Source organism: Aquarana catesbeiana, linkage group LG01, assembly GCF_042186555.1.
Source record: "Aquarana catesbeiana isolate 2022-GZ linkage group LG01, ASM4218655v1, whole genome shotgun sequence".
Lineage (NCBI taxonomy): Eukaryota > Metazoa > Chordata > Amphibia > Anura > Ranidae > Aquarana > Aquarana catesbeiana.
In genome coordinates this window covers 168530166-168557509 of record NC_133324.1, presented here as the reverse complement: position 1 = coordinate 168557509, position 27344 = coordinate 168530166, and the positions used below count along the sequence as shown (strand labels likewise).

Below are 27344 nucleotides of genomic sequence, written 5' to 3'. Positions count from 1 at the left end.
AGTTGCTGCAGCGAAAAAAAAAAAGTCACAGCCACCCACATGCCCAGTGTCTAAATTCAAGTTTGCAAAGCTGCTGGCTTTACAACTCCTGCCTTTCCGTCTGGTGGATACTGACCACTTCCGTGATTTTGCAAAATGTGCTGTACCACAATGGCAGGTTCCCAGTCGCTATTTCTTTGCATGCTGGGCCATTCCAGCTCTGTACCATCACGTGGAAGGCAATTTTGTGGCATTGTTGGGCAAGGTAGTCAGCTGCAAGGTTCACTTTACTGGTGACATGTGGTCCAGCAAGCATGGTCTGGGACAATATATTTAATTCATAGCACACTGGGTAACTCTGCTTGCAACTCATGAGAATGCAAGACAAGGCTCAGTGCTGCAGCTTGTTTTGCCGCCATGTCTCCATACAGCTGGTGGTGATAATGCGAGATTTGTCAGCTCCACCCCCTCCTGCTTCTCCTCCTCCTCCATGCCCTCTTCTGCTGAATTGTCCTATGAACCACCGGTACCCTCTAAGCTTTCAAAGGGCTATTCAATGAGTCAGGCTAAAAGATATGTTGATGTTATCTGGAAGAATTTTTTTGGTATAGGTTTCATGGGCACAATTAACACCTAAGGGCCAATCTTTCCGCACCTGTTTGACAGGTGCATATCATTTCAATTTTTGACAGCAAGGCCAATTCTTGCTTCCATCAAGAGTACCTCTATAGGGTTATGGTGTGAAGGCACCACAGACACCCAAAGCTCAATTTTTCTGCACCTGTTACTTCAATCCAAAGTCTGCGAAACAGACTCCAGAATTTATCCAAAAAATCTCTAATCTTATTCCGAGCACACTAAATTGTGGCCTCATCATACAGACTGGATCCCCAAGCTGTTGTTTATAAAATAAAGAGCTTGCAGGAAAAATGTCATTTTTTTGCCTTTATAAATGTAATTTTTCTGTAGCAGGTTCTATACACAGTACAGATATGCCACTTTAAAGGCAGACTGAGGGAACACCCCCCCCCCCCCCCCCCCCAGGCACTATATTTAAAGGAAGGTTTAATTTTGATTGCTTCACTTTAAGCCTCATTAAATTACTGTTCATTTAGAAATGTTGTTTACAAACTTTTTTTTTTTCCATTGATACATGTCCCCCAGGGCAGTAAGTCCCCTATACCCTTTGTATGCTCAATAACTTGCATCCAAGCTTTCAAAATGGGAACTTTTGTTTTTTGAAGTTTGGGTCCCATAGACTTCAATGGGTTTCGTTATTCGGCTTCGAACTTTCAAGACATTCGAGAGTTGTGGCGTGAACTGAACCAGGGGGATGTTTGGCCCATCTCTAGCAGCAACATGCAAGGAAAAAGGAAACAAGATTATATTGATTTGAATAATATAAAATATTCAAAACAAATTTTTTTTTACCCAGGATCCTTCTTACACAGAGAGCTGAGAAAAGATTGGTGCCATGCAGCTAGCTGGCTCTGCCGAGTTTTTTTTGGACCCAGAACTATGCAGACACCTTTAGATGGGAGGACAATTGGTCAAGAAACCCATAGCAGCCTGTACAGGAGCCTTGGTTGAGAATGACTGATGTAAATCTATAGTTATCACCTCCCACATCACAGCAAGTTATCTGAGAAGAGTTCCGAGCAGAGTGACTCAGCACTTCAATTTCAGCTCTTCTGCTCTGGGACTGTTGGAACACAAAGTGTTAAGGGAAGTGAGAACTCCTCCCCCAGCTAGTCACCCCGGGCACATCTCCTCTCCTCTCCTCATTCTTTTCTGTAGCCCCGGAGCCTCCCTACCGCAGTAATGGCGAAGAGCTTTGTGGACTCCAAACTGAGAGCCGGCAAAGTCACCGTGTTCGAGAAGGTGTCATGTCCGTTCTGTGTCCGGGCCAAGACCATCATCAACAAGTACAAAATTAGAGGAGAATGCCTGGAGTTCATCAACATCGCCGACATGGACAACATGAGCAGTATACAGGATTACCTGTGTCAGCTGAGCGGAGAGAGGACGGTGAGAAGCACACCTTCCTTGTGCCTACATCGCCAACCTTCTCACCTCTACACCTACCTTGTCCCTACATCGCCAACCTTCTCACCTCTACACCTACCTTGTCCCTACATCGCCAACCTTCTCACCTCTACACCTACCTTTTCCCTACATCGCCAACCTTCTCACCTCTACACCTACCTTGTCCCTACATCGCCAACCTTCTCACCTCTACACCTACCTTGTCACCTCTACACCTACCTTGTCCCTACATCGCCAACCTTCTCACCTCTACACCTACCTTGTCCCTACATCGCCAACCTTCTCACCTCTACACCTACCTTTTCCCTACATCGCCAACCTTCTCACCTCTACACCTACCTTGTCCCTACATCGCCAACCTTCTCACCTCTACACCTACCTTGTCCCTACATCGCCAACCTTCTCACCTCTACACCTACCTTTTCCCTACATCGCCAACCTTCTCACCTCTACACCTACCTTGTCCCTACATCGCCAACCTTCTCACCTCTACACCTACCTTGTCCCTACATCGCCAACCTTCTCACCTCTACACCTACCTTGTGCCTACATCGCCAACCTTCTCACCTCTACACCTACCTTGTGCCTACATCGCCAACCTTCTCACCTCTACACCTACCTTGTGCCTACATCGCCAACCTTCTCACCTCTACACCTACCTTGTCCCTACATCGCCAACCTTCTCACCTCTACACCTACCTTGTCCCTACATCGCCAACCTTCTCACCTCTACACCTACCTTGTCCCTACATCGCCAACCTTTTCACCTCTACACATACCTTGTCCCTACATCGCCAACCTTCTCACCTCTACACCTACCTTGTCCCTACATCGCCAACCTTCTCACCTCTACACCTACCTTGTCCCTACATCGCCAACCTTCTCACCTCTACATTGCCAACCTTCTCCCCCCTACATTGCCAACCTTCTCCCCCCTACATTGCCAACCTTCTCCCCCCTACATTGCCAACCTTCTCCCCCCTACATTGCCAACCTTCTCCCCCCTACATTGCCAACCTTCTCCCCCCTACATTGCCAACCTTCTCCCCCCTACATTGCCAACCTTCTCCCCCCTACATTGCCAACCTTCTCCCCCCTACATTGCCAACCTTCTCCCCCCTACATTGCCAACCTTCTCCCCCCTACATTGCCAACCTTCTCCCCCCTACATTGCCAACCTTCTCCCCCCTACATTGCCAACCTTCTCCCCCCTACATTGCCAACCTTCTCCCCCCTACATTGCCAACCTTCTCCCCCCTACATTGCCAACCTTCTCCCCCCTACATTGCCAACCTTCTCCCCCCTACATTGCCAACCTTCTCCCCCCTACATTGCCAACCTTCTCCCCCCTACATTGCCAACCTTCTCCCCCCTACATTGCCAACCTTCTCCCCCCTACATTGCCAACCTTCTCCCCCCTACATTGCCAACCTTCTCCCCCCTACATCGCCAACCTTCTCCCCCCTACATCGCCAACCTTCTCCCCCCTACATCGCCAACCTTCTCCCCTCTACGCCAACCTTCTCCCTACATCGCCAACCTTCTCCCCTCTACGCCAACCTTCTCCCCTCTACACCTACCTTCTCCCTACATCGCCAACCTTCTCCCCTCTACACCTACCTTCTCCCTACATCGCCAACCTTCTCCCCTCTACACCTACCTTCTCCCTACATCGCCAACCTTCTCCCCTCTACACCTACCTTCTCCCTACATCGCCAACCTTCTCCCCTCTACACCTACCTTCTCCCTACATCGCCAACCTTCTCCCCTCTACACCTACCTTCTCCCTACATCGCCAACCTTCTCCCCTCTACACCAACCTTCTCCCTTCTACACCTACCTTCTCCCTTCTACACCTACCTTCTCCCTTCTACACCTACCTTCTCCCTACATCACCAACCTTCTCCCCTCTACACCTACCTTCTCCCTACATCGCCAACCTTGTCACCCTGGGCTTGGTGATTGGGGGGATTTAAATTGTATGCATGTGTATTCTTAGTGTAATGTTGGGGTGCTCTTTGTATTCTTGGTTTGTGCAGTAATCCAGCATTGAACATCTCCTGGACTTCAATCCCTGTACTACAGACCGGTCACTGCTGCTCTCTTTGCTTGTGCAGGGTGACTGGTCTTTTATCTGCATCCCTGTAATACATATATACAAATAAATACCAATAAGGTGCTGGATTTTTTCAGCGTAGACATGGTGCCTATTACCAGAACTGATCAAATTTGACCTAATCTGCCCCACCTTGTTATTGTAAAGGTCATCTCACCATATATAAATCTGGTCACAAAGGCATCTGTGTTTTGTTTTCTTTATCAGCTGGTGATTGGCTGCATGCACTGATCGAGTGAAAATTTTCCAACATTGCCAACTGAGAGTAGCCAACCATTAGATCGACTTCTGTGGAGCAGGAGTGTCCATAGGTGGATTGAAAATCACCATATCTTAGCTTAAAGAGGAGTTCCACCCAGGGGGGCCGTCAAAAAAAAAAAAAAATTAAAAGTCAGCAGCTACAAATACTGCAGCTGCTGACTTTTAATTGGACACTTACCTGTCCCTGGGTCCAGCGATGCGGGGGATCGAAGCCCCGCTCGTCCCCCCCCCCCTCCGCTCATCGGCACCGGCATTTAAACTGTGGGCGTCGGGCTGTGGCTTCACAGCCTGGCACCCACTGCGCATGCGCAAGCGGCGCCGCGTGCCGTGATTGGCCGCTCAATCACCTGGGACCTGTAATGGGTCCCAGATGATTGACAGGAGGGAGGGAGCAGAGCGGAGCCCTTCCTGTGCCTGGGGGGAAGTGATGTCACCAGCCCAGGCAAAGGAACAGGCAGACTACGAGGGACCACCTAGCAACAGGCATTTAGAGGTAAGTGAAAAAAAAAAATATCCAAATGTTTTTTTTTTTTTTTTTTTTTTTTTTAGAATTTTTACAGGTATTTTTGTTTTTTGGGTGGAACCCCACTTTAACTGGCTGATATTCGATCCTTCTTTGACCAGCTTGAGGCAGAATGAGAAAAAAAAAGAAACATATTCCCCCATTCACACAAAGGAGGTGTGTGGAGGAATTTCACCAGGACATTCATTGTATTGTGATACCAGGAGTACTGATGTCAGAATAAACTGTAGCTGCAGCCAGTGATTGCTAAAAGTTTTCCAGCATGTCTCTTTAACAGAAGTCAGTCAAGCAATCCACTTCTGTTGAGCAGGGATAGACACACGCTGATTTGAGTTGGGCCGGTCCCTGCTGACCCCGCCAAATTTTGATCCCTTCCTTGCCAACTTTAAAATCTGAACATACTATCTTTGTACAATCAGCTTTAGATTTACCAAAACTATGTAATATCAGGAAAACCTAAACTGTCCAATCAATGAGCATCCAATTAGGCAGACACCTGCACTACATAGATTCTCTCACGATTCTCGCAACGTAAAATCTTTCACATTATACAAAAAAAATTGGGCTAACTTTACTGGTTGGATGGGTTTTTTTTTTCATTAAATTGCAAATACAATGTGACATAAAATATTGCATCAACCACCATTTTATTCTCTAGGGTCTCTACTACAAAAAATATATATAATGTTTGGGGGTTCTAAGTAATTTTCTAGCAAAATTAAAATGATTTTAACTTGAAACCAACAAATGTCAGAAAAAGGTTTAGTGTTTAAGTGGTTAAACTTTCCTCATTTACACACAAGTCTATTCCTTTGACAAATTGTTACAATGTTTATACTCCAGTTCCACTGCTAAAGAATGTTGTGATTCTTGGCAGACTGCCCGTTGTTTTTTTTTTTTTTTTTTCTTCCTTTCTTTTGATGGCTGTGGCTTCAGCAGAGCAGAGAGAATTCTCTCCATATTCTCTCCATAAAAAGAATTGGGAAACACTTTTCTCAAGATCGCAATGGGGAAAAAAATTGCGATATCGATTCTTGACGATTAATCGTGCAGCTCTACCAGACCCTTATCTGAGCATGTAGGTCAGGAAAGTGTGTGTGTGTGTGTGTGTGTGTGTGTGTGTGTGTGTGTGTGTGGGGGGGGGGGGGGGGCAAGCAAGCAAGTACACACCCCCCCCAGACCATACCAGGCCACAGGTCCTCAACATGGGGGGGGGGTGCTTTGGGACGGGGGGTCTGTGCCCCCCACCCTAAAGCACCTTGTCTCCATGTTGATGGCGGCAAGGGCCTCTCCTCGATAACCCTAGGTGGTGGTTGTGTGGGTCTGCAGGCAGAGGGCTTATCGGAATCTGGGGGTCTGTGCAGTGTGAATTGAGCCATACATTTGGTAGTGTTCAAATCGCACACGCACCAAAATGGTGCAGGACCCTTTTTTTTTTCTGTACCTGAATCGCATTGCATGAGTGCTTACACCCATACGATGCAATTCTGGCAAGTGCACTGCGTTTTGCGCTCTGTTTTTGGGGTGTCGTTAACCTAAAGCCTCGTACACACGATCGTATTTTACGCAGACAAAACCTCAGACTTTTGTCCGAAGGGCGTTGGCCCCAAACTTGTCTTGCATACAATCGGCCAACAAACATGAATGTAGTGGTGTACTACGAGGTTTTTCAGCTCTTCAGCGCCACCCTTTGGGCTCCTCCTGTGAATTTTGTGTTAGTAGAAGTTTGGTTAGTGTTGATTCTCGCTTTCCATTTCGCGCTTTTCAGTTTGTTTCTGAACGTCCGTTCGACAACCAGCCATGTTGCGGAATCGGAGGAGATAATGTGTTTTTTTTTTTTTGTTTTTTTTTTTATTATTGGCCTTGGAGTTATTGCTTTGACCCAAGTCCAGTCCAGGAACAGGAGGAGGAGTTCCTGGACCAAAAATTATTTGCTTTATTTATCGTGACCAATTATGTCATATACCTCCAGGAGAATAATCCAGATGATTTTCCGAATTCTCCGGATGACGGACCCCTGCTTTCACCAACTCTTGGCATTGTTGACCCCCTATATTAAGAAGCAGGACACATGCATGAGGCTTTTATTTTTTGGTTGCATTTTGATTTGATATATTTTTGGATGCATAGAATGCACTTTTTGGTTAAGTTCTATTGGCAGATAGCATGTCTAATTTTATTTGTTTTCTTTTTTTCTTTTTTTTTAATGCACAATAAAAACATTGTGTAGAATAATACTTAGCTATGTGTTTTACTTCAAATGACATTTTGGGAGTAGGCAGTTGCATTCTAAAAAATACAATGTAAAATTAACAAGGGACACCAATATAGTTGTATCTTTAATCTTAAAAACTACTGGATAATGGGGTTGTGGTAACTTGCACCAAAAAAAAATATAACAAGCATAATAATATTCTTGATATCACTAGAAAAAAAAAAAAGCCTTTGAAAATTTGTTTGCAATAACTCCATCAGTATCACCAGCAAAGCAGCTTCATTATTATCCCATTAAAGAAGAGAATTGTGCGCTGCATTTCGAGATTTTATAATTTGCTACGTCACGAATGTTAATTCTCCATTATGAATTCTAGTTTACAAGACCGACCGCTTCCAGCTCATCCTTGCTTCTGAGCATGCGTGTTTGTACTTTGGACTTTTGTCCGGACAGGTGTACACACGCTCGGAAAATCCGACAACAGACATTTATTTTTAAAATTTTAAAGCCTGCCATCCAACATTTGTCCGAGCAAAATCCAACAACAATTGTCTGATGGAGTGTACAAACGGTCGGATTTTCCACCAACACCCTGTCATCACACAATTCCCATCGGAAAATTTGATTGTGTGTACGAGGCTTAACATTAACACCTGCAGCAGATCGCATGGACGCCGTGTGATTGCTATGCAGTGCGTTTTGATGCAGGGAAACGCAGCGTATCTTGTGCTTTTCCCGCATCGCATCAGCATGAACCAGGGCTTAGAGTACTTTAGACATGCGTTATCTTCTTTTAGCAGCATGATTTGACATCTGCTCCTGGAAGTGAATTTTGTGTGCAGTGAAATCAGATGAAAGGTCAACCAGTTCGTTTGGAAATGTTTGACATTTCCTCAGACAATACTCTTGCTGCTTATTCACCCCCTGCAATGTGCCCAAAACCAGTTTTTCTCAACTTGATTTAGTTACATTTATTACCCAGAGAGAAGATATCATATAGAACAATCCATTGTGTTTATAAATAACTCGGATATTTAAAAAATAAGCCTGTTGTTTAAAAATAATCCAAAAGGTTTTCTTTTTTCTTCAATAGGTTTTTATTGAAAAAGAATAATAGACATGAGAGCTAAGCTAAAAAAAACACCGAGAGCTTTTTGTAGTAGCGTTAGTGGTTTAGTAGCATTTTTGCAGTAAAAGGGGGGGGGGGGCTAAAAAAAAAAAAAAAAAAAAAAAAAAATGCTATTAGTAGCTTTTAGGAACATTTCTGCTGGAAAAACGCTTCAAGAAACTCTACAAAAACAAGATGCTGAAGCTCAAAAAATGCTAATAGCCTAATGTAGTGTGCATGAAGCTAAATAACACTATTTAGCTTCTAGGAGCAGAAAAATAGCTAATAACAGCTTCTAGGAGCTTAACCACTTCAGCCTGGGAAGGATTTACCCCCTTCCTGACCAGGCCATTTTTTAAACCACTGCGTTGGTTTAACTGACAACTGCGCGGTCGTGCGACGTTGTACCCAAACAAATTTGTCTCCCCCCCCCCCCCCCCCACACACACACACACACACAAATAGAGCAAATAGATTTTGGTGGTATTTGATCACCTCCTGGTGCGTTGTGTGTGTGTGTGTGTGTGTGTGTGTGTGTGTGTGTGTGTGTGTGTGTTTTTTTTTTTTTTGTTTTTTTTTTTTTTGTATAGCGAAAAAAACAACACCCCCCTCAAAAAAAAAAAAAAAGAGACTGTCAATTTTGAAAAAATAAAACCAATATTTTTTACTTTCTGCTAGAATACATATCCTAAAAAAACATATGTATTCATCAGTTTAGGCCAATATGTATTCTGCTACATATTTTTGGGGGAAAAAAAATTGCAATAAGCGTATATTGATTGGTTTGCCCAAAAGTTATACGGCCTACAAAATAGGGTTAAAGATTTAGGGACTTTTTTAGGGCTGCACCGAATGATTATTTTCATAATTGATTAGTTGGCCGATTTGTGGTTTCGATTAATCGGATAAAATCATAAAAAGAAATTAAAAAAAAAAAAAGAGTGTTACACTCAAACTGCATCACAACATAACTACTAAAGTAAATTCCTCATCCATTACTGACAATGCAGTGGTAGGGCTGGCCCTGAATGAGAGAGGAGACCGTACTGGAGGGTGGGAGGGAGCTAGTTTGGAGACCAGGCGTTGGAGGGAGTAGGTTGGGAGGGAGAGAGGCATGTAGGACAGGAACACGAGGAGAGGGGGTTGTGATAGAAAGGGAGTTTGTTTGGACAGGGGACCAGACCCAAAAGGGGGAGAGCGGACTGGAGGAACTGGACCAGAGTGTGTGAAAGAGAGGTGACGGCTCTGGACCAGAGTGTGGGAGGAAGAAGTCTGTGTATTTCTCAAACTGACACGAATGATGGGGCACTATTTCCCCCCCCCAGGAACGCCAATGATGGGGCACTATTCCCCCCCCCCCAGGAACGCCAATGATGGGGCACTATTCCCCCCCCCAGGAACGCCAATGATGGGGCACTATTCCTCCCCCCCCCCCCAGGAACGCCAATGATGGGGCACTATTCCCCCCCAGGAACGCCAATGATGGGGCACTATTCCCCCCCAGGAACGCCAATGATGGGGCACTATTCATCCCCCCCCAGGAACGCCAATGATGGGGCACTATTTCCCCCCCCCCAGGAACACCAGTGATGGGGCACTATTCCTCCCCCCCCCCGGAACGCCAATGATGGGGCACTATCCCCCCCCCCAGGAACGCCAATGATGGGGCACTATTCCCCCCCCCAGGAACGCCAATGATGGGGCACTATTCCCCCCCCAGGAACGCCAATGATGGGGCACTATTCCCCCCCCCAGGAACGCCAATGATGGGGCTCTATTCCCCCCCAGGAATGCCAATGATGGGGCTCTATTCCCCCCCCCCTCAGGAACGCCAATGATGGGGCACTATTCTCCCCCCCCAGGAACGCCAATGATGGGGCACTATTCCCCCCCCCTCAGGAACGCCAATGATGGGGCACTATTCCCCCCCCTCAGGAACGCCAATGATGGGGCACTATTCTCCCCCCCCCAGGAACGCCAATGATGGGGCACTATTCTCCCCCCCCCAGGAACGCCAATGATGGGGCACTATTCCCCCCCCAGGAACGCCAATGATGGGGCACTATTCATCCCTCCCAGGAACACCAATGATGGGGCACTATTTTCGCCCCCCCCCAGGAACACCAGTGATGGGGCACTATTCCCCCCCCCCCCAGGAACGCCAATGATGGGGCACTATTCCCCCCCCCCAGGAACGCCAATGATGGGGCACTATTCTCCCCCCCCAGGAACACCAGTGATGGGGCACTATTCCCCCCCCAGGAACGCCAATGATGGGGCACTATTCCCCCCCCTCAGGAACGCCAATGATGGGGCACTATTCCCCCCCCCCTCAGGAACGCCAATGATGGGGCACTATTCTCCCCCCCCCCCAGGAATGCCAATGATGGGGCACTATTCTCCCCCCCCCCAGGAACGCCAATGATGGGGCACTATTCATCCCCCCCAGGAACACCAATGATGGGGCACTATTTTCGCCCCCCCCCAGGAACACCAGTGATGGGGCACTATTTTTGCCCCCCCCAGGAACGCCAATGATGGGGCACTATTCCCCCCCCTCAGGAACGCCAATGATGGGGCACTATTCTCCCCCCCCAGGAACGCCAATGATGGGGCACTATTCTCCCCCCCCCCCCCAGGAACGCCAATGATGGGGCACTATTCTCCCCCCCCAGGAACGCCAATGATGGGGCACTATTCTCCCCCCCCCAGGAACGCCAATGATGGGGCACTATTCTCCCCCCCCCCCCCAGGAACGCCAATGATGGGGCACTATTCTCCCCCCCAGGAACGCCAATGATGGGGCACTATTTCCCCCCCCCAGGAAAGCCAATGATGGGGCACTATTCATCCCCCCCAGGAACACCAATGATGGGGCACTATTTTCGCCCCCCCAGGAACACCAGTGATGGGGCACTATTCCCCCCCCCCAGGAACGCCAATGATGGGGCACTATTCCCCCCCCCCCCCAGGAACGCCAATGATGGGGCACTATTCCCCCCCCCCCAGGAACGCCAATGATGGGGCACTATTCCCCCCCCCCAGGAACGCCAATGATGGGGCACTATTCCCCCCCCCCCAGGAACGCCAATGATGGGGCACTATTCCCCCCCCCCAGGAACGCCAATGATGGGGCACTATTCCCCCCAGGAACGCCAATGATGGGGCACTATTCCCCCCCAGGAACGCCAATGATGGGGCACTATTCTCCCCCCCCAGGAACGCCAATGATGGGGCACTATTCCCCCCCCCCCAGGAGGAACGCCAATGATGGGGCACTATTCTGAGGAACGCCAATGATGGGGCACTATTTCCCCCCCAGGAACGCCAATGATGGGGCACTATTCATCCCCCCCCAGGAACACCAATGATGGGGCACTATTTTCGCCCCCCCCCAGGAACACCAGTGATGGGGCACTATTCTCCCGCCCCCCAGGAACACCAATGATGGGGCACTACCCCCCCCAGGAATACCAATGATGTGCAACCCACCCCCCAAGGAACACCAATGGTGGGGCACTTGTCTTTCCAGAAATATCATTCATGTCACTGCTTTACTTTGAAAGGTAAGCAGCTGTATGTATACCTTGATATCGCAGCTTGGCGCCCATGTGACCGGCTGCTTCTTTCTTTCTCCTCTCACGAGGCAGCAAATTGGGCGGGGCTGAGAATCCCCCTGCTGACGTCAGCTAAGAGTAGAGAGGGGGCCGATCACATGAGTGCTGTTATGCGAAAGGTATACAGCAGCGCCACCAGCTTGTACAGAGGGGATTATAGAAAGAACACTCTGATGGAGGTAGAGCTGACAGGCAGGGAGGAAGGTGCGTGCTGTGATCAACTAATCCATAATGAAAATCGTTGACAACAAATATCATTAACGCTTGTTATTGATTAGTTGTTTCAGCCCTAGATTTTTTAAATTCATTTTTACTAGTAATGGCGGGGATCAGTGATTTTATTGCGATTGCGGCGGACAAATTGGACACCAAGTGAAACTTTTTGGTGACCAGTGACACCAATACAGTGATCAGTGCTATAAACATGCACAGTATATCTGCGTGAGCAGGTCGGAAAGTGGTTAAGACACTAATAAAATACATGCAACACGATGATAGGACTTTCTACATACAAGAAAAAGCTCTAGATCCCAAAAATCGTGGGTAACCCTACGCGTTTCGACTCAAGTGTCTTCGTCTGGGGTTCTCAAGAGCAACAACTGTCTAAAAATATAAACGGTGATAATGTCATAAACACCTATAAATGCGCTTAAAAACATGTATATAGAAAAATGTTTATGTATAAGGAAGCCCTGGATTACTTCAATCTAGTGTAGGATCGAAGACTAGTACTGGCGTATTAGTGGGCAGTGCCACCATATATGAGCTTGCCTCTCCAGCATAAAGATGGAACATCTGGGAAGATATGGTGAAGGTGAGCAGGGGTATGATGCCAACGTGTCAGCATTTTATAATTAACCTCAGCAATCCTCGATGAGATGGAAGAAGTGTGAGTAAATTGAAGTACAGTTGAGCATTGAGATCTTGTTCCCAGGCCCTTATGAAGTTAGGAACGGAGGTGGAGTCCAGGTCCAGTAGGGCTGTAACCGTATGTTTTTAATGCAGTTAAAGTGCACTCTGGTGACTTTTCTAAGCCTGGGTTCACACTTGTGTGAAATGAATGGGCTGCTAACAAACACAACACAAAGGAAACTGCTGGATGTGCAGTGACCTAACAGCCTGGGCCATTGTGACCGGTGAAGCATGCTTAACTGTATTGTCCAGACTTCCCCAGTTACCTTGAGTATTTCAAGCCCTGAAAGGGGATTCTTATATACCCTCCTAAAAAGATTTTTCTTAAAGCTGAATTCCAGTAATGGATTTTATAGCCTAGCTACATTCTTCAGCTTGGGTCAGTGAAGGTATGCATGTCATACATGGTAGTGGGGAATCACATTCCTTGATTGGACGAGGTGGAGAGGCAGTACGGTGGCATGAAGGTAAAGTATGCTATGAATGGTGCCTGTGTTGATTGAGCAACCCCATGCAGTTACTATACAGCAGGGCAGCAGCTCAACACGGAGCTCGGAAGACAGCTGCGACTACTACACTGACTCCTTGCTTCTTCAGCAATCCCACAGGTTTGACATATACATATTACACTGGTCCAGGTTGCACCAGTGTAGCTATGCACCAGAGGAGTCATCCCCATCCTGACACTCAGACCAGAGGAGTCGTCTCCATCCTCATTCAGTGTAATTACACACAGAGGAGTCAACGCCATCCGGGATCCAGAGGAGTCCTCTCCATTCACACCTAGAAAAGGATTCAAAGGAGTCCTCTCCACCCCCTTCCAATGTAATTACACATAGAGGAGTCACCTCCATCCTTATATAAAGAGTTATACCCAGAAGTATTATCTCCATCTATATACTTGGATTAGAACCCAGAAGAGTCCTCTCCATCCCTGTCTAGTGTTTTTATACCCAGGGGTGTCATCTACATCATTACCTACAATGCTATTATACCTAGATTAGTGATGATATTAAAAAATCGACTATGATACAATTATGTTTAAAAATATTTGCTTAAAAAACTGTCTGTTTTGGTTTTCGGCCAAGTGCATCCTGCAGTCTTCAGGGTAGTCTGGTGACAGCATGGATCCTTCCTCTTATTCCTCTGCATCAGCAATAGACAATCTCCTGTACCCATGTAATGACATGGAAGTGCTACTCAGATCAGAATTACCATGAGCCAGAGTGTTTTATGCACCCACAGGGAGCTTGTTCATGACAGCCTGACTCCACAGAAGTGTGTAGGATGATCCTAGCCGTCATTCAAACTAAAAGGTAAGTTGTGCTTGGAGCCTTAACAATATTATTAAACCCTCCCTTGAGAAAATTCTACCTTATGTTGAAAAATTATACATTACCATACCCTATGTTGATGCTTGTTTCCAGTCCCACATTTGTGTGCCGCCTCTGTGTCTAGCATAATCCACTTTGAAGTAGAATGTAACTCACATCTGAAGATGGGGGTGGCTCCTTTGCCTTGCAGGTATCTCTGGAGCCACTCTATATGTACAGACAGCTGGATCTTTCTTATTCTGTGAGTGTGCTTGGGCTCCGTGCATTAGGCCTGCATATGCAGTGTGGCCAGGGTCCTTCTCATTGTGATTAGTTGGTGCATGCATAGGCTGTGCGTGCAGAGTGTGGCTATAGTATTATGCCTGCTCAGGTGCCGGGGTGCATATATGCAATGTGTCTGAGGTCCTGATTGTGGGCAGTGTCCATACAGGGGTGGGCTGAGGCTGTTACTTACCAGAACCCTATCTCGATCCAGCGATGTTGTACGAGAACCTCGGTTGTCCGGGACTCTTCCCTCCTGATTTGCTGAGACAGCAGCAGGCGCCTGATCTTTTTCTTCCTGACAGGTTGCCATAGTAATGGTGGTGTCGACGGAAGTTCCTGCCCCTTTGCTTTAGCAACCTTGGAAGTAGAGGACATCCCGGAAGGAAATAACGCAAGATTTCATCACTAGGCGATTCCTATGGAATCCTGGGATAGATAATATCCCAGGAGTCCATGCGAATCGCCTAGTGATGAAATTGCCTAGGTGGCCACAGCCGGAACTGCTGCAGAAAATATGTGAAAAAGTGATTACAAAGAAAATGTATTGTCGTTTATTATTCAGGATGGGCATGACAATAATTGTATTTTTAAAAACCGGGTAGCATACCACTTGAATATCACTTGAAGCCTAGGTTCACACTGAGTGCGGGATTGAAATCATGTCAGTCTGATTTCGGGGCGATTTCAGAGATATCTGTGCGGGTTCCTGCACAGATGTCTATTAAAATCACACCTGAAGTTGCCAAAAGTTGCGGCTCCGCACTGATTCGCACGGTGCCATTGCTGGCAATAGCCGCCGTTTTAAATTGCATCAATGTGAACCTAGGCTAAAGCAAACAGCGTTTAAGGCAGTAATCCATCTTAAAAGTGACCCATCTCACCGCCAACATAATTAACTCCTTATAATCTGTGGCCCAAATTCTGTAATACTTTGCACTGTACACTAAGGACAACAGTTCCTCCTCCTACTTCATAATGTATTCTCTCTTCTGTTGTGCAGCTTTTCTGAGCCGGTGCCACAGAGTTTGCATCAGACTCCACCAGCCCAGTTACCCATCGCTTTATCCCAGTGACATTGATTCGTATATATTACACTTGATTCTTAGGAAGCTCAATTTTGTACATGTCCTGTGATTATTCTCTCTGAAGGCCTCACTTCATCTTCTGTGACATACAAGCTGTGTCCTTAGGATATCCCGAGCTGTGAGTTGGACCCAGTATTGGGGTTCCAGCCCCTAGGGAAGGAGCCTAAGCACACAAACTCCTTCACTATTGGGGCCCTCTGTCACCTCTGCCAAGTTGCACACTTCCCGACCAGCTGGCTGCATATACGCTCAACACTAGTACTGTACTTATTGGCAATCTAGCCTCCTTTGAATAGCTTTGCTGCATGTTGGACATCTGTACTGCATCTTCTCTAACTTGTCTTTTCTCTGGGTGTAAACCGCCCACTATATCTAATGCCTGGCTCCCCTCACCTATCCAGCACTGTCCCCATCTGCAACGCTGCTGCTCCACGTCCTGGTCTCACAGGAGTCACAGGCTGCAGAACCATAGGCTCTTGCTGCTGTCCGTCACATCCTGTGAGAAGAGAGCAGGTGCTTGGCCCAGCCAGTCAATGGATGCAGATAGCCTGGCTTGGGAGCGCACCTGCAGGCTGTGGCTGTGGGGGCACCTGCAGGAAGGAGGAGCAGATAGCCAAAGATGCAGTAAAGGTCCACTTTGTGCAATATCATTGCAAAGAGCAGGTGAGTATAACCTCTTTTTAATTTAAAAAAAAAAATGCCTTTAGAATCACTTTATGTTCCTCTTTAATGTATATCAGTAAGCAGGTATAGCAGCTTGTCACACACCTAGGATTATAATTTTTTTTTTCCCTCCATAGACTATCCCTAGGATCCTTTTAGCCCCAAGCTGAACAATGCTGTTTAATTACTATACAGTGGAATCTTCATAGGTGAAATAAGATACCAGCATGCAAAGAATATTTAGTTTATAAGTCATTACTGTTGGAACAATGCAGATACTGTAACAAGGAGACCCTGGGAGTGGTGCCTGGGATCTTTACTGCAAGGAATTGTCTAGTGTCCAAGAAACTTCATTTATAAAAAAAATACACAATACATATATTTTAATAATACAGATAGACTGAAAAAAAAAGAAAAGAAAACGCAGTTTACCAGACTGAGGAATCCTGTTTCAGGGAGCCAGTGGCGGATTCTATTATTGGGATCTTAGCCTGTTACCTGGAACTCTAAGGCTCGGTTCACACTGGGGCGACTTGTCAGGCGACCTAGTCGCCTGACAAGTCGCCTCCCGTTCTGTGCTATGGAACCGTTCTAATTGGAGCGACGCAAGTCGCTCCGACTTAGAAAAAGGTTCCTGTATTACTTTGGGGGCGACTTGGGGCGACTTGCATAGACTTCTATGCAGAAGTCGTCTCGCAAGTCGCCCCGCAGTCGTTTGCAGGTCGCCTCGCTGAGGCGACCTGCAAGTCGTGCCGCCCATGTGTGAACCGAGCCTTAAGCTCTTCTCTAACTTTTTAAATTGAGCCCATTGATGACATTTAGAAACTTCTGAAAGCTGGCATGTGCTAGCTGTAAGCTGGATAACACACAGGCAAATCTCTTGCAGCTGTGGGACCATTCAGAAAGCTCAGTGCATCTCATGCATGCGCAGTGGGGAGCCAGCTGTAAAACCCCAGGAAGCCACAAGCCAGTGTTCTTACTGAGGACACCTAATGATATTCATTGTTAAACATGACATTTGCAGTGATACAAAGGAAAGTAGGGCACATCCCTAGGGGTTGATGTAAAAAAAACAGTCCAGCTGGGATAAATCAGGCTAAGTGCCCTACAGGGTGCTGGCTGGACACAGGGCTGGATCCTCTGGACTGGTAAGTATATTTTTGTTTAAAGGGGTTGTAAAGGTAAAATTTTTTTCACCTTAATGCATTATATGCATTAAGGTGAAAAAACTTTTGACAATACCGCCGCCCCCAGCCCCCCCGTTTTACTTACCTGACACCTCGAATCTCCGCTGCTCGTTCCCGTCATCTCTATTGCAGCTCAGCCTGGTCGCTGATTGGCTGCAGTGGATGAATTGAAAGCAGCGCAGCCATTGGCTCGCGCTGCTGTCAATCACATCCGATGACGCGGCACGCCGGGGGGCGGGGCCGAGTGATACAGTGAGCGGCTATAGCCGCCGGCTGTATCACGGGAGCGCGCCCGCAAGAACTAACCACCATGCGAGGGAGCTCGCATTAAGGTGGATAGTTCTTGCGGGGAGGAGCTGAAACAGCCGCCGAGGGACCCCAGAAGAGCAGGTTCGGGGCCACTCTGTGCAGAACGAGCTGCACAGTGAAGGTAAGTATAACATGTTTGTTATTTTTAAACAATAAAAAAATTACCTTTACAACCCCTTTAAGTACAGGCATACCCCACTTTTAAGTACACAATAGGACCAGAGCATGTATGTAAAACGAAAATGTACTTAACCACTAGCCGCCCGCCCACTGTCATATGACGGTGGGACGAGGCAGCTCTCATTCTGGGCGGATGTCATATGACATGATCGCCTTCCCGAGCCACTAGGGGGCACGCGCGTGCCGCCGGCGTCACTGGGGACCTGATGTGCCGGCCTGGCGGCCGCGATGTCCGCCGGGCACCCGCGATAGCTCAGTAACTGAGCAGGACCATGGATCTGTTTATACACACACAGATCCACATCCTGTCAGAGGAGAGGAGACCGATGGTGTGTCCCTTGTACATAGGGACACCGATCGGTCACCTCCCCCAGTCAGTCCCCACCCCCCACAGTTAGAATCACCTCCCTAGGACACACATTTAACTCCTCGATCACCCCCTTAACCCCTTCCCTGCCAGTCACATTTACACAGTAATCAATGCATTTTTATAGCACAGATCGCTGTATAAATGTGAATGGTCCCAAAAATGTGTCAAAAGTGTCCGATATGTCCGCCTCAATATCGCAGTCACAATAAAAATCGCAGATCGCTGCCATGACTAGTAAAAAAATAAATAAATAAATAATAAAAATCCTATAATTCTATCCCCTATTTTATAGAAGCTATAACTTTTGCGCAAATCAATCAATATACGCTTATTGCGTGGTGTGTGTGTGTGTGTGTGTGTGTGTTTGTTTTTTTTTTGTTTTTGTTTTTTTTATAAAATATGTAGAAGAATACATATCGGCCTAAACTGAGGAAAAAATTTGTTAAAAAAAAAAAAACTGGATATTTATTATAACAAAAAGTAAAAAATATTGTGTTTTTTCAAACTTGGCCCTCTTCTTTTTGTTTATAGCACAATAAATAAAAACCGCAGAGATGATCAAATACTACCAATTGTGGGGGAAAAATGATAAAAATTTCATTAGGGTGCAGTGTTGCATGACCGCGCAATTGTCATTTAAATTGCGACAGCGCTGAAAGCTGAAAAATTGCTTGGGCAGGAAGGGGGTGAAAGTGCCCTGTATTGAGGTGGTTAAAATAAAGCAATACTTTTTTTTTTTTTTTTTCCTTAATGCATGTAAATACACTAGCTCTATGGGAAATCTTGGTCAGCTTGACATGAAACTGCTCCTGAACCCATAAGTGACAGGGACACCAAACTTGGGAACCGAGGACTACGATTTGGTAGATTACCTGGGCAAGCTGGCTGACCTCAAAATCGGATATGTTGTAGTCCTGGTTTGGTGTTCCTGTCACTTGTGGTTTGGGAGCAGTGCCGTGTCAAGCTGACCAACATTTTCAATGTACGCCAATGTTAAAAACCCGGAAGCAGTGCCATGTCAAGCTGACCAAGATTTTCCATGTGTGCCAATGTGTCCGTACTTGCGAGTGTACGTAAAGTGGGGTATGCCTGTATTTGTAGCCGCTGACTTTTTTTTCAAGAAATGAGCAAAACTCCTCTTTTGGAAAATCATAATGATTTTCTATGGGATCTCTAACAGTGACCTTTTTTTAAAGTGATTTGTTACCTAGTTACCTATTTGTTACCTAGATTCGTCTGCTTCGGCAGCAAAATTGACCACAACAATCACTCGATGCTTCTCTATGAAATGTTGCAGCAGTCACTATGCTTAGCTGCAAATTGCTAAAAGATGAGCATTTTGTAGTGGAGCACAACCCAATGCTGTAGAAAATCACCAGCAACAGATCAGCATTTTTGCATCATATACCATAATTGCTATTTGTAGCAGCGATTAATCTCTCGTGTCATCCGTCTAAGAACTTTGCACTATATTCATGTGGCCAGGAGGCATTATTGTACTGGTTTCACTATCTCCTGAATTGACATTATTCAGTCTATTGAAGCTGAGAATATTAAAACACCCCAAACACTTCCTGGAGAAATTTTATTGAAATACAGTGGGATACAAAAGAACTAAACAGAGCTGGTTAAATACACCGATGACGGTAAAAGCACAGCTGCACTTTGAGATATTTTCTTTTTGTAATATAATAATGTGTCAAATGTGTTTTTTTTTTTTTTTTTTTTTTCTTTTACAAGAAAAGAAATGTATTTTTAGACCTAGCTAGTAATCTCCGCCATTATACACTGTGCTACACAGGGGAAGCTTATTCAGGAAATGGCCGTGTTTCGAAATTCATTCTTCTCTCTACATTTAAATTGCCATTTCTTTCAGGAAGAACAGCTGAGCTGAACATTAGTTCAGTAAGGAAAACGAATGTTTAACATTCCATATAATCTATATTCCAGAGCACACTTGGCCAAGAAAACAGAAATGGTTACATTTTCCAAGAAGTACAGTTTTTCTCAGGAAGTCATATCTGTTTTCTGTTTTAGATATTACTCATTGGCTGAGTATATTTTTAAAGCCTACAGCCAAAACTTTTTTTTTTTTTTTTTTTAGTTTTAGATTTTAGATGGGAAGAATTTGAACCTTTGTGTTCACTTTGTCTGTTTTTTTTTTTTTTTTTTTTTTTTTTTTTCCTGTAACAGCAAAATCCTTCCAGCTTCTGCCCTGTAGATACCCTGTGAAACCTACAACACATGGGGGCACAGACCACAATAAAAACCTGTCAGATTCTAATCTTCTCTATTGAACTAGGGACAGAAAGTAAAAGGAAATCTTTCCCAGCAGGGACATGGCAATACAAAAATATCTGATGGGGTCTATCCATTCCCCACTCTATCTCTATAACCAGTTTAACCTTGGGGATTTAAAGCGGAGTTCCACCCAAAAATGGAACTTCCGCTTTAAGTGATGGTGACCCCCTGACAAGCCACATTTGGCATGTCATTTTTTGAGGGGGGGTGGAAACACTCTTTTTTTAGAGGCATCCAGTTCCCACTTCCTCCTGGGGCTCCGCGGCACTGGAAGGAAGTTTACCTCTTCCCCCTCCCTCCCTACAATCTACTGGGACATGTCACAGGTCCCAGAAGATTGCCGGCCATTCACAACGCGGCTTGCGCATGCGCATTGCGTGCCCGGCTGTGAAGCCACAGCCGGGCGCCCACAGTTCAGTTTCATTGCCGGCGCCGCAGAGAGGAGGGGGATAGGAGCGAGGCTTCGTTCACCCGCATCACTGGACCATATGACAGGTAAGTGTCCGATTATTAAGTCAGCAGCTACACTTTTTGCAGCTGCTGACTTTTTTAAATGGGTGGAACTCCGCTTTAACAGGAATGTATGGGTTTTTCTTGAATATGAATATATATATATATATATATATATAATTATATTATATTATATATAATTTTTTTTTTTTTTTTTTTTAAGCTGAGAGATTCTGACCCTTTATTTAAAACAAAAAAAATGGACTTAGTAGAGTAATAGAAATAAAAATAGGTGTATGTCAAGGCAAAAAAAAAAAAATTACCAACTACAGGCATCCCTGCCCCTTTTGATTGCTACCCTACAAATTTCAGTGGAAATGGAGATATGGGTGTTCAGGTCATAAATAGCTTTCATATATACAGCACATGAGAGCCTAAAGAGGAGTAACCCTTACATAAAGCAAACTTGTGCCTATAACATGGGGATTATTACTTAGCATACAGTATATTGCTATACATGTTCAAGCTGGTCAACTGCATCAAAATGATCCCTCTCTACCTACTCTATCTTGCAGATTTGCTAACCACTTATTTGCTAAAATGGCATATTCTTGAGAGTGAGGACCAGTGTGTGACAATATGGAGCAAACAGACATAGCTGGAGATGAAATGAGCTCTAGACCAAGTCAAGCCCCTTCTCATATCCATAACCCTTCCTTGTGCACAGGTAGAGAGTACAGAAAGTTATTGGCTCGCAAGATTTCATCAGGTCTTTTTTTCTCTTATTGAACAGCTATAACAACCTTCAGTGGTATATTTAACATATGAAAGGAATAGACTTCTTACACTACAGATCCCTATATATCCTGGGCAGTAGGAGTGGAGAGGTGATTTTTTATTAAACTGCTTGGGAAATTTCTTCTTCTTGGCACTGAGGGAGTTGGGGAGAGAGCACCTCTGTCTGGATATTCCCCCAGCAGTGGGGGGCAATGCCAGCAGAGCTCTGAGCCTGAGACTGGGTGTGAGGACACTCTGTGGCAGTGCTCCACATCATAGCACCTGCACCTCTACCACAGGAAGACTGAAGCAGCCACTGCTGATCACCAGAGGCAGAAGAGACCAAGGCCCCCCTCTTCTACAGCGAGAGGTCATTGCAGCATCCTGGGGACTGATGAGAGGGGTTTCGTCCATTGCTGATCTTGCCAGCTGGTACTGACCGAGAGCAGAACACCAAATGTACCTAATCCACACCGCACTTATGCCAACCCTATACCAAATTATACTGAACTTTTACCGCATCTGAACCACATCTACTTTGCACCTGTGCCAAGACTATGCCATACCTATACTGTACCTATACTGAATGCAAGTTAACTGGGACTGTTAAGTGCAGCAATGCTCTTAAAGGGCCCCAACAATAGCTGGCAGAAGAATATCTCAAAAGACTGCCTCTCCCGTAATAATTATTCTGCAAGCCCCCTTTCACTACCATTCTCCTTTTCTTTTGGACAGTGCATACCCAGTTGTTCTAGGACTAGCATTGCTGCCATAAATGCGCTCTGACAGTATAGTTCCAGCACTCGGTAGATTAAATTTTACTACTGCTTGCTGCTGCACTTGAGGTGGCCTTGCTGCTGTTTATGCTGACCTGGACGCCAAATGTCATCTTATGCCTAGTCCCTACTGTTAATCACTTTGTATGCTAAATTGTGTTCGTACTATTGTTACTCAATTGTATGCTTGCTTACAGTGGTGGCTGGTGCTCAATTTTCTTGGGGGGGGGGCAGGGCTGGCCCGCGGCCCCAACTCTATCTTCTCCATCTCCCCCTAATGGACAGGCCACCACTGCTTGATTAGTTACCAACCATATTGGGTGACAATATATTAAGTTTGCCTTTACTACCTGGTTTAGTGACAGTTTTCTTTTGCTATAGCATTACTGTTGGGTACTAAGTATTACGTTCAGCAATTTCTTGTGATATTGTATATTTGTACACTCATACCTGGTGTGTTGGAGGGGCTGAGGTTCTTAGGTGGGTCAAGGTAAAGAACAGAGGACCCTTCATAATCAGCAGCTCCTAGTTGGGTAGCACTACACTACATAAAGAAAACTAAATACCTTATTTCTTTTTAGGTACCTCGAATATTTATTGAGAAGGAATGCATTGGTGGTTGTTCTGACCTTGTACCCCTGGACAGCAGTGGGGAGCTGGAGAAAAGGCTGAAAAGTATTGGAGCCCTGGAGTAGTGATCTGTAAGTATGACCGCCTGGAACATTTAACACATGGTAGCTATGGCCTAGTAACTCTGCTACAACTACAGTATCAGCACCAGTAGGCACTATAGCCCACAGTCATTTAATACCAGAGAAACACTTGGGAATTTATGCATTTGGTCATTCATTAACTGGAGCTGGTAATGTTAGCTTGAAGAGTGGGATTCAGCATGCATTCACAACATTTCTACAAAGTTTGAGTAGCTTTCTTGAAGCCAATATAGCGGCTAGAGCTTCTTGCAAAGAACCAGATAGAGATCTTAAAGGGAAGGGGTTTTGAGATATATATATATATATATATATATATATATATATATATTCCCTTTAAAGTCTTTCAGGACAGCACCTTGAGAGCGTGGCTCCACCCACTTGACAGGAAACGCACCTCCACCAAACTTCAAAAGGAGGCTCCTTCCCACTTATCAGTTTTTTTTGTTTCCTCCGGAGGGAACACATGTGGGAGTTTGGAGCTCTCATGGCGCTGTCCTGAGAGGACAGGCTCCCTACTCCACTATTTTAGTTTTTCCCTACCTCAAGAGAGTCGGTTCCTCCCATTTCCACAGGCTTGCGTGTCCTGGGTGGATGGGCTGCATCCGCCGGATGTGAGGTAACCTGGAAGTGGGGCGGCTTTCGACGAGCAGACGCTGAGCGTCATTTCCACCGGAAGCGCAGGGGGAGGAGGGAGGAATAGGTCTGGTGCCTACATATTTCCGGTTCCGCTCCAGTGCACAGGTGCTATTGGAGTCCGGAACTAGCGTTTTCGCCACAAGCATCACGCTGCTGCCTCAGCATGGACTCGGGAACCGCAGCAAGTGGCACAGGCACCAGCAAGGCCCAGGTAAGGAGCAGACTGTAGTTTCTGCTCAACTTTACTGTGGGGTTTCTCTCTAGCTCTCTTCTCCCTAAATGTTTAGTGGGGCTTAAGGGTATTTTTTCCCCCTGGTGGCGGGGGGGGCTGTCAGGGCACATGAGTCTGTTGTTTTTTCTCACTGTGCACCTGAGGTGAGCATCTTGAGTATTCAGGCTGACTCTAAAGGATGGTTTGTCTTTTTTTTTTTTTTCTCTTTTTGTTCCCTTATCATGGCAGACCAAGAGCTCTGACCCTGGGATTAAAAAGAAATGTCCTTCATGCAAAGTTAAGTTAACTGAAGGCTTTATGTCAAGCATGCATTGACTCCTTGGTGAGGGAAGAAACCGCTTCCCCATGCAGTGATCTAATCGCATCTGTCAAAAGGGAATTGGATGCTACCATTCAATCCTTCAGATCCTCACTCACAAATCCATCCGCAAGTCAGCCCACTACCTCACAGTCCTCTCAAGGCTTACTGTTAGTCCCGGCAGTGGAGGCAGAAATGGGTCCTCTGAACCAGGAGGGGCTTTCCCCCTCTCATTCTAATGAATCAGATGAGGATGGGGATGAACTGGAGAATATGTCTTCCAAATATAAATTGTCTTTGGATCAAGTGAACGGCCTTTTGAGGGCTATTTATGCTACTCTGGGCCTGGAGGAAGAGCATAAGGAAATGTCTTCACACAACAGAATGTATGCAGGGCTTAGCGAGCCTAAGTCTCGTACCTTTCCAGTCCACACAATGATTTCTGAAACGATCAAGAAAGAATGGGCTGATCCTGATAGGATACCGTTCTTCTCTAGAGCTCATAAGAGAAGGTTCCCTTTTGATGAAGACCCAGCGGCTCTCTGGAGTAAGGTTCCAAAACTTGATGCAGCCTTTTCTCAGGTGTCAAGATCTACTGATCTGGCATTTGAGGACATGGGGATCTTAATAGACCCCATAGATAAAAAATGGATCAACAACTCAAGAAGACTTGGCAATCCATTATGGGCAACCTTATGCCAGCAATGGCAACTACTTGCGTCTCCAGAAACTTGGAGTATTGGGTAAATCGGCTTAAAGCTCATATAATAGCGGATTCCCCTAAGCAAGAAATCCTTGATTCCTTTTCTACTCTCTCAGCGGCCGTAGCCTATCAGGATGACAGCTAAAGCTGCAGCCCTTACTAATTCAGTTAGATGGGTGTTATGGCTAAAGACCTGGCAGGGGGGCACAGCGTCTAAAAATAAATTATGTGGAGTCCCTTTCCTAGGGGATTTATTGTTTGGCCCTGATTTGGATTCAGTTCTGGACAGGACTGCAGATAATAAATCTTTTCCTGTCAAGAAGAAGAAACAGCCAGTCAAACGTTCTTTTTAGTCCTCAAAGGGCTCAGGAACAAAACAAGCCTCAAGAGAAAAAGATAAGTTGGTCAGGGTGGAGGGGAAAAGGCAAAGGGAATGTCCTTTTCCATCCTCCTGCGTCATCCAGCAAGACGCAATGACAGCCGGTTACAGGTGGGTGGAAGACTTCAGGGTTTTCTCCCCTATTGGGCAAGCATAACAGAAAACCAGTACATTCTGAATATGCTAGCCCAGGTTTACAGTATAGAATTTTCAGATCTCCGCCTAGAAAGGTACTTGGTGACAAATCTTCCAAGAGATGTAACAAAATGCCTAGCAATGAAGAACCTGTTAAAGGATCTGATAGATCAAGGGGTTGTGACTCATGTTCCACAGGGGGAGCTTTATCAGGGATTTTATTCCCATATATTCCTGATAAAAAAGCCATCTGGAGATTTCCGATTAATCCTAAACCTCAAACCGCTGAACAGATCAGTCCTATACAAAAGGTTTCGTATGGACTCCATCTTCATGGTCAGAAACCTGTTGACAAAGGAATGCTTTATGGCATCAATAGACCTTCGAGATGCCTATCTGCATATCCCCATAGCCCCGCAGTCTCAGAAATTCCTAAGGATGGCGATAAATTTGGGCAAAGAGGTTCTGCACCTACAATTCAAGGTCCTCCCCTTTTGGCCTTTCTTCTGCCCCACGAATATTTACAAAGATAATGGCAGAAGCGCTTGCACCTCTCCGCCTGCAGGGGTTTGCGGTAATTCCATACTTGGATGACCTACTCTTCTTTGCCCCTTCCAGGGAAAAATTGTTAGAGGACCTCGGAAAAGCCCGAGGTCATCTAGAAGCCTTGGGTTGGATTATAAATATGCAAAAGTCAAATTTCAATCCGGCCCAGGAAGTACTATTCCTGGGGTATCAGATCTGTTCAAGGGAACAGAGTTTTTCTCCCAGAAGAGAAAAAGGTAAAAGTCCAAAATGTGGTAGCCTCCTCACAGACAAATCAGGAATTATCAGTCAGGCAAGTCATGTCATGCCTAGGAACCCTAACCTCAACCATGCCAGCCATTCAATGGGCAAGGTTACATTTCAGACCTCTTCAGACTTTTCTCCTGAGAATATGGAATCACAGGACAGAATCTCTGGAAGCAAAGGTAAAAATCCCCACCAAAGTCAAAAGATCGCTTTGGTGGTGGAGAAGACAGGAAAATCTGTCAAAGGGCCTGCTCTGGTCTTTTCCAATAGAAAAGGTGGTACTGACAGATACCAGCGTGTGGGGTTGGGGAGCTCACTTAGGTCAAAACTTCACGCAAGGAGTGTGGTCTCAGACAGAGGGAAAGAGCTCCTCAAATTGGAGGGAACTAAGGGCAGTCGCCTTAGCATTAGAGGCCTTCTCTCCAATCCCTCAAGGTTCCCATGTCCAGGTCCTCTCAGATAACACCACTACCATAGCCTACCTAAACAAGCAAGAAGCAAAACACTGCAGTTGCTAGCTTCAAAGATCCTGGTTTGGACAGAAAATAATGTACTGTCCTTATCAGCAGTCCACCTCAAAGGCACTTTAAATGTAGTGGCAGATTATCTAAGCAGAAGGCGGATACAGGAGGCAGAATGGAGCTTGAATCCGGAAATTTTTGCAATGATTACCAGGGCCTGGGGTCGACCACAAATAGACCTATTTGCATCAGAAGAAAATATGCAACTCCCAGTATTCTTCTCGATTCACAGAAACGACAGTGCCCAGGGGACAGATGCGTTAATTCAGCCCTGGAACTTACATCTGGGTTACGCCTTTCCAAATGATCCCGTTGGTATTGAGGAAAATACAGAGGGAAAAAGTTTTGGCCAAAAAGGGCATGGTTTACCACTATTCTACAGATGGCTGTCAAACCATCTTGGCAGCTGCCTCACCGGCAAGACTTTCTCCTACAAGGTCCGATACAGCATCCGGAAGTGGC

General features: G+C 45.9%; 1 protein-coding gene across 2 annotated transcripts in view; it reads left to right on the top strand.

Annotated features, from left to right (window-relative positions):
• The first annotated feature begins 1656 nt into the window (after positions 1-1656).
• The window catches only part of GLRX (glutaredoxin), a 30506-nt gene continuing 4818 nt past the window's right edge, over positions 1657-27344 (top strand). The window contains exons 1-2 of one of the 2 annotated variants that reach the window (XM_073624533.1): positions 1657-2007; positions 23055-23174. In XM_073624533.1, coding sequence (XP_073480634.1) covers positions 1801-2007; positions 23055-23168 — 321 coding nt within the window. In that variant the 5' untranslated portion in view covers positions 1657-1800 and the 3' untranslated portion in view covers positions 23169-23174. The remainder of the gene's footprint in view (positions 2008-23054; positions 23175-27344) is intronic. The other variant, XM_073624532.1, reaches the window with a different exon arrangement.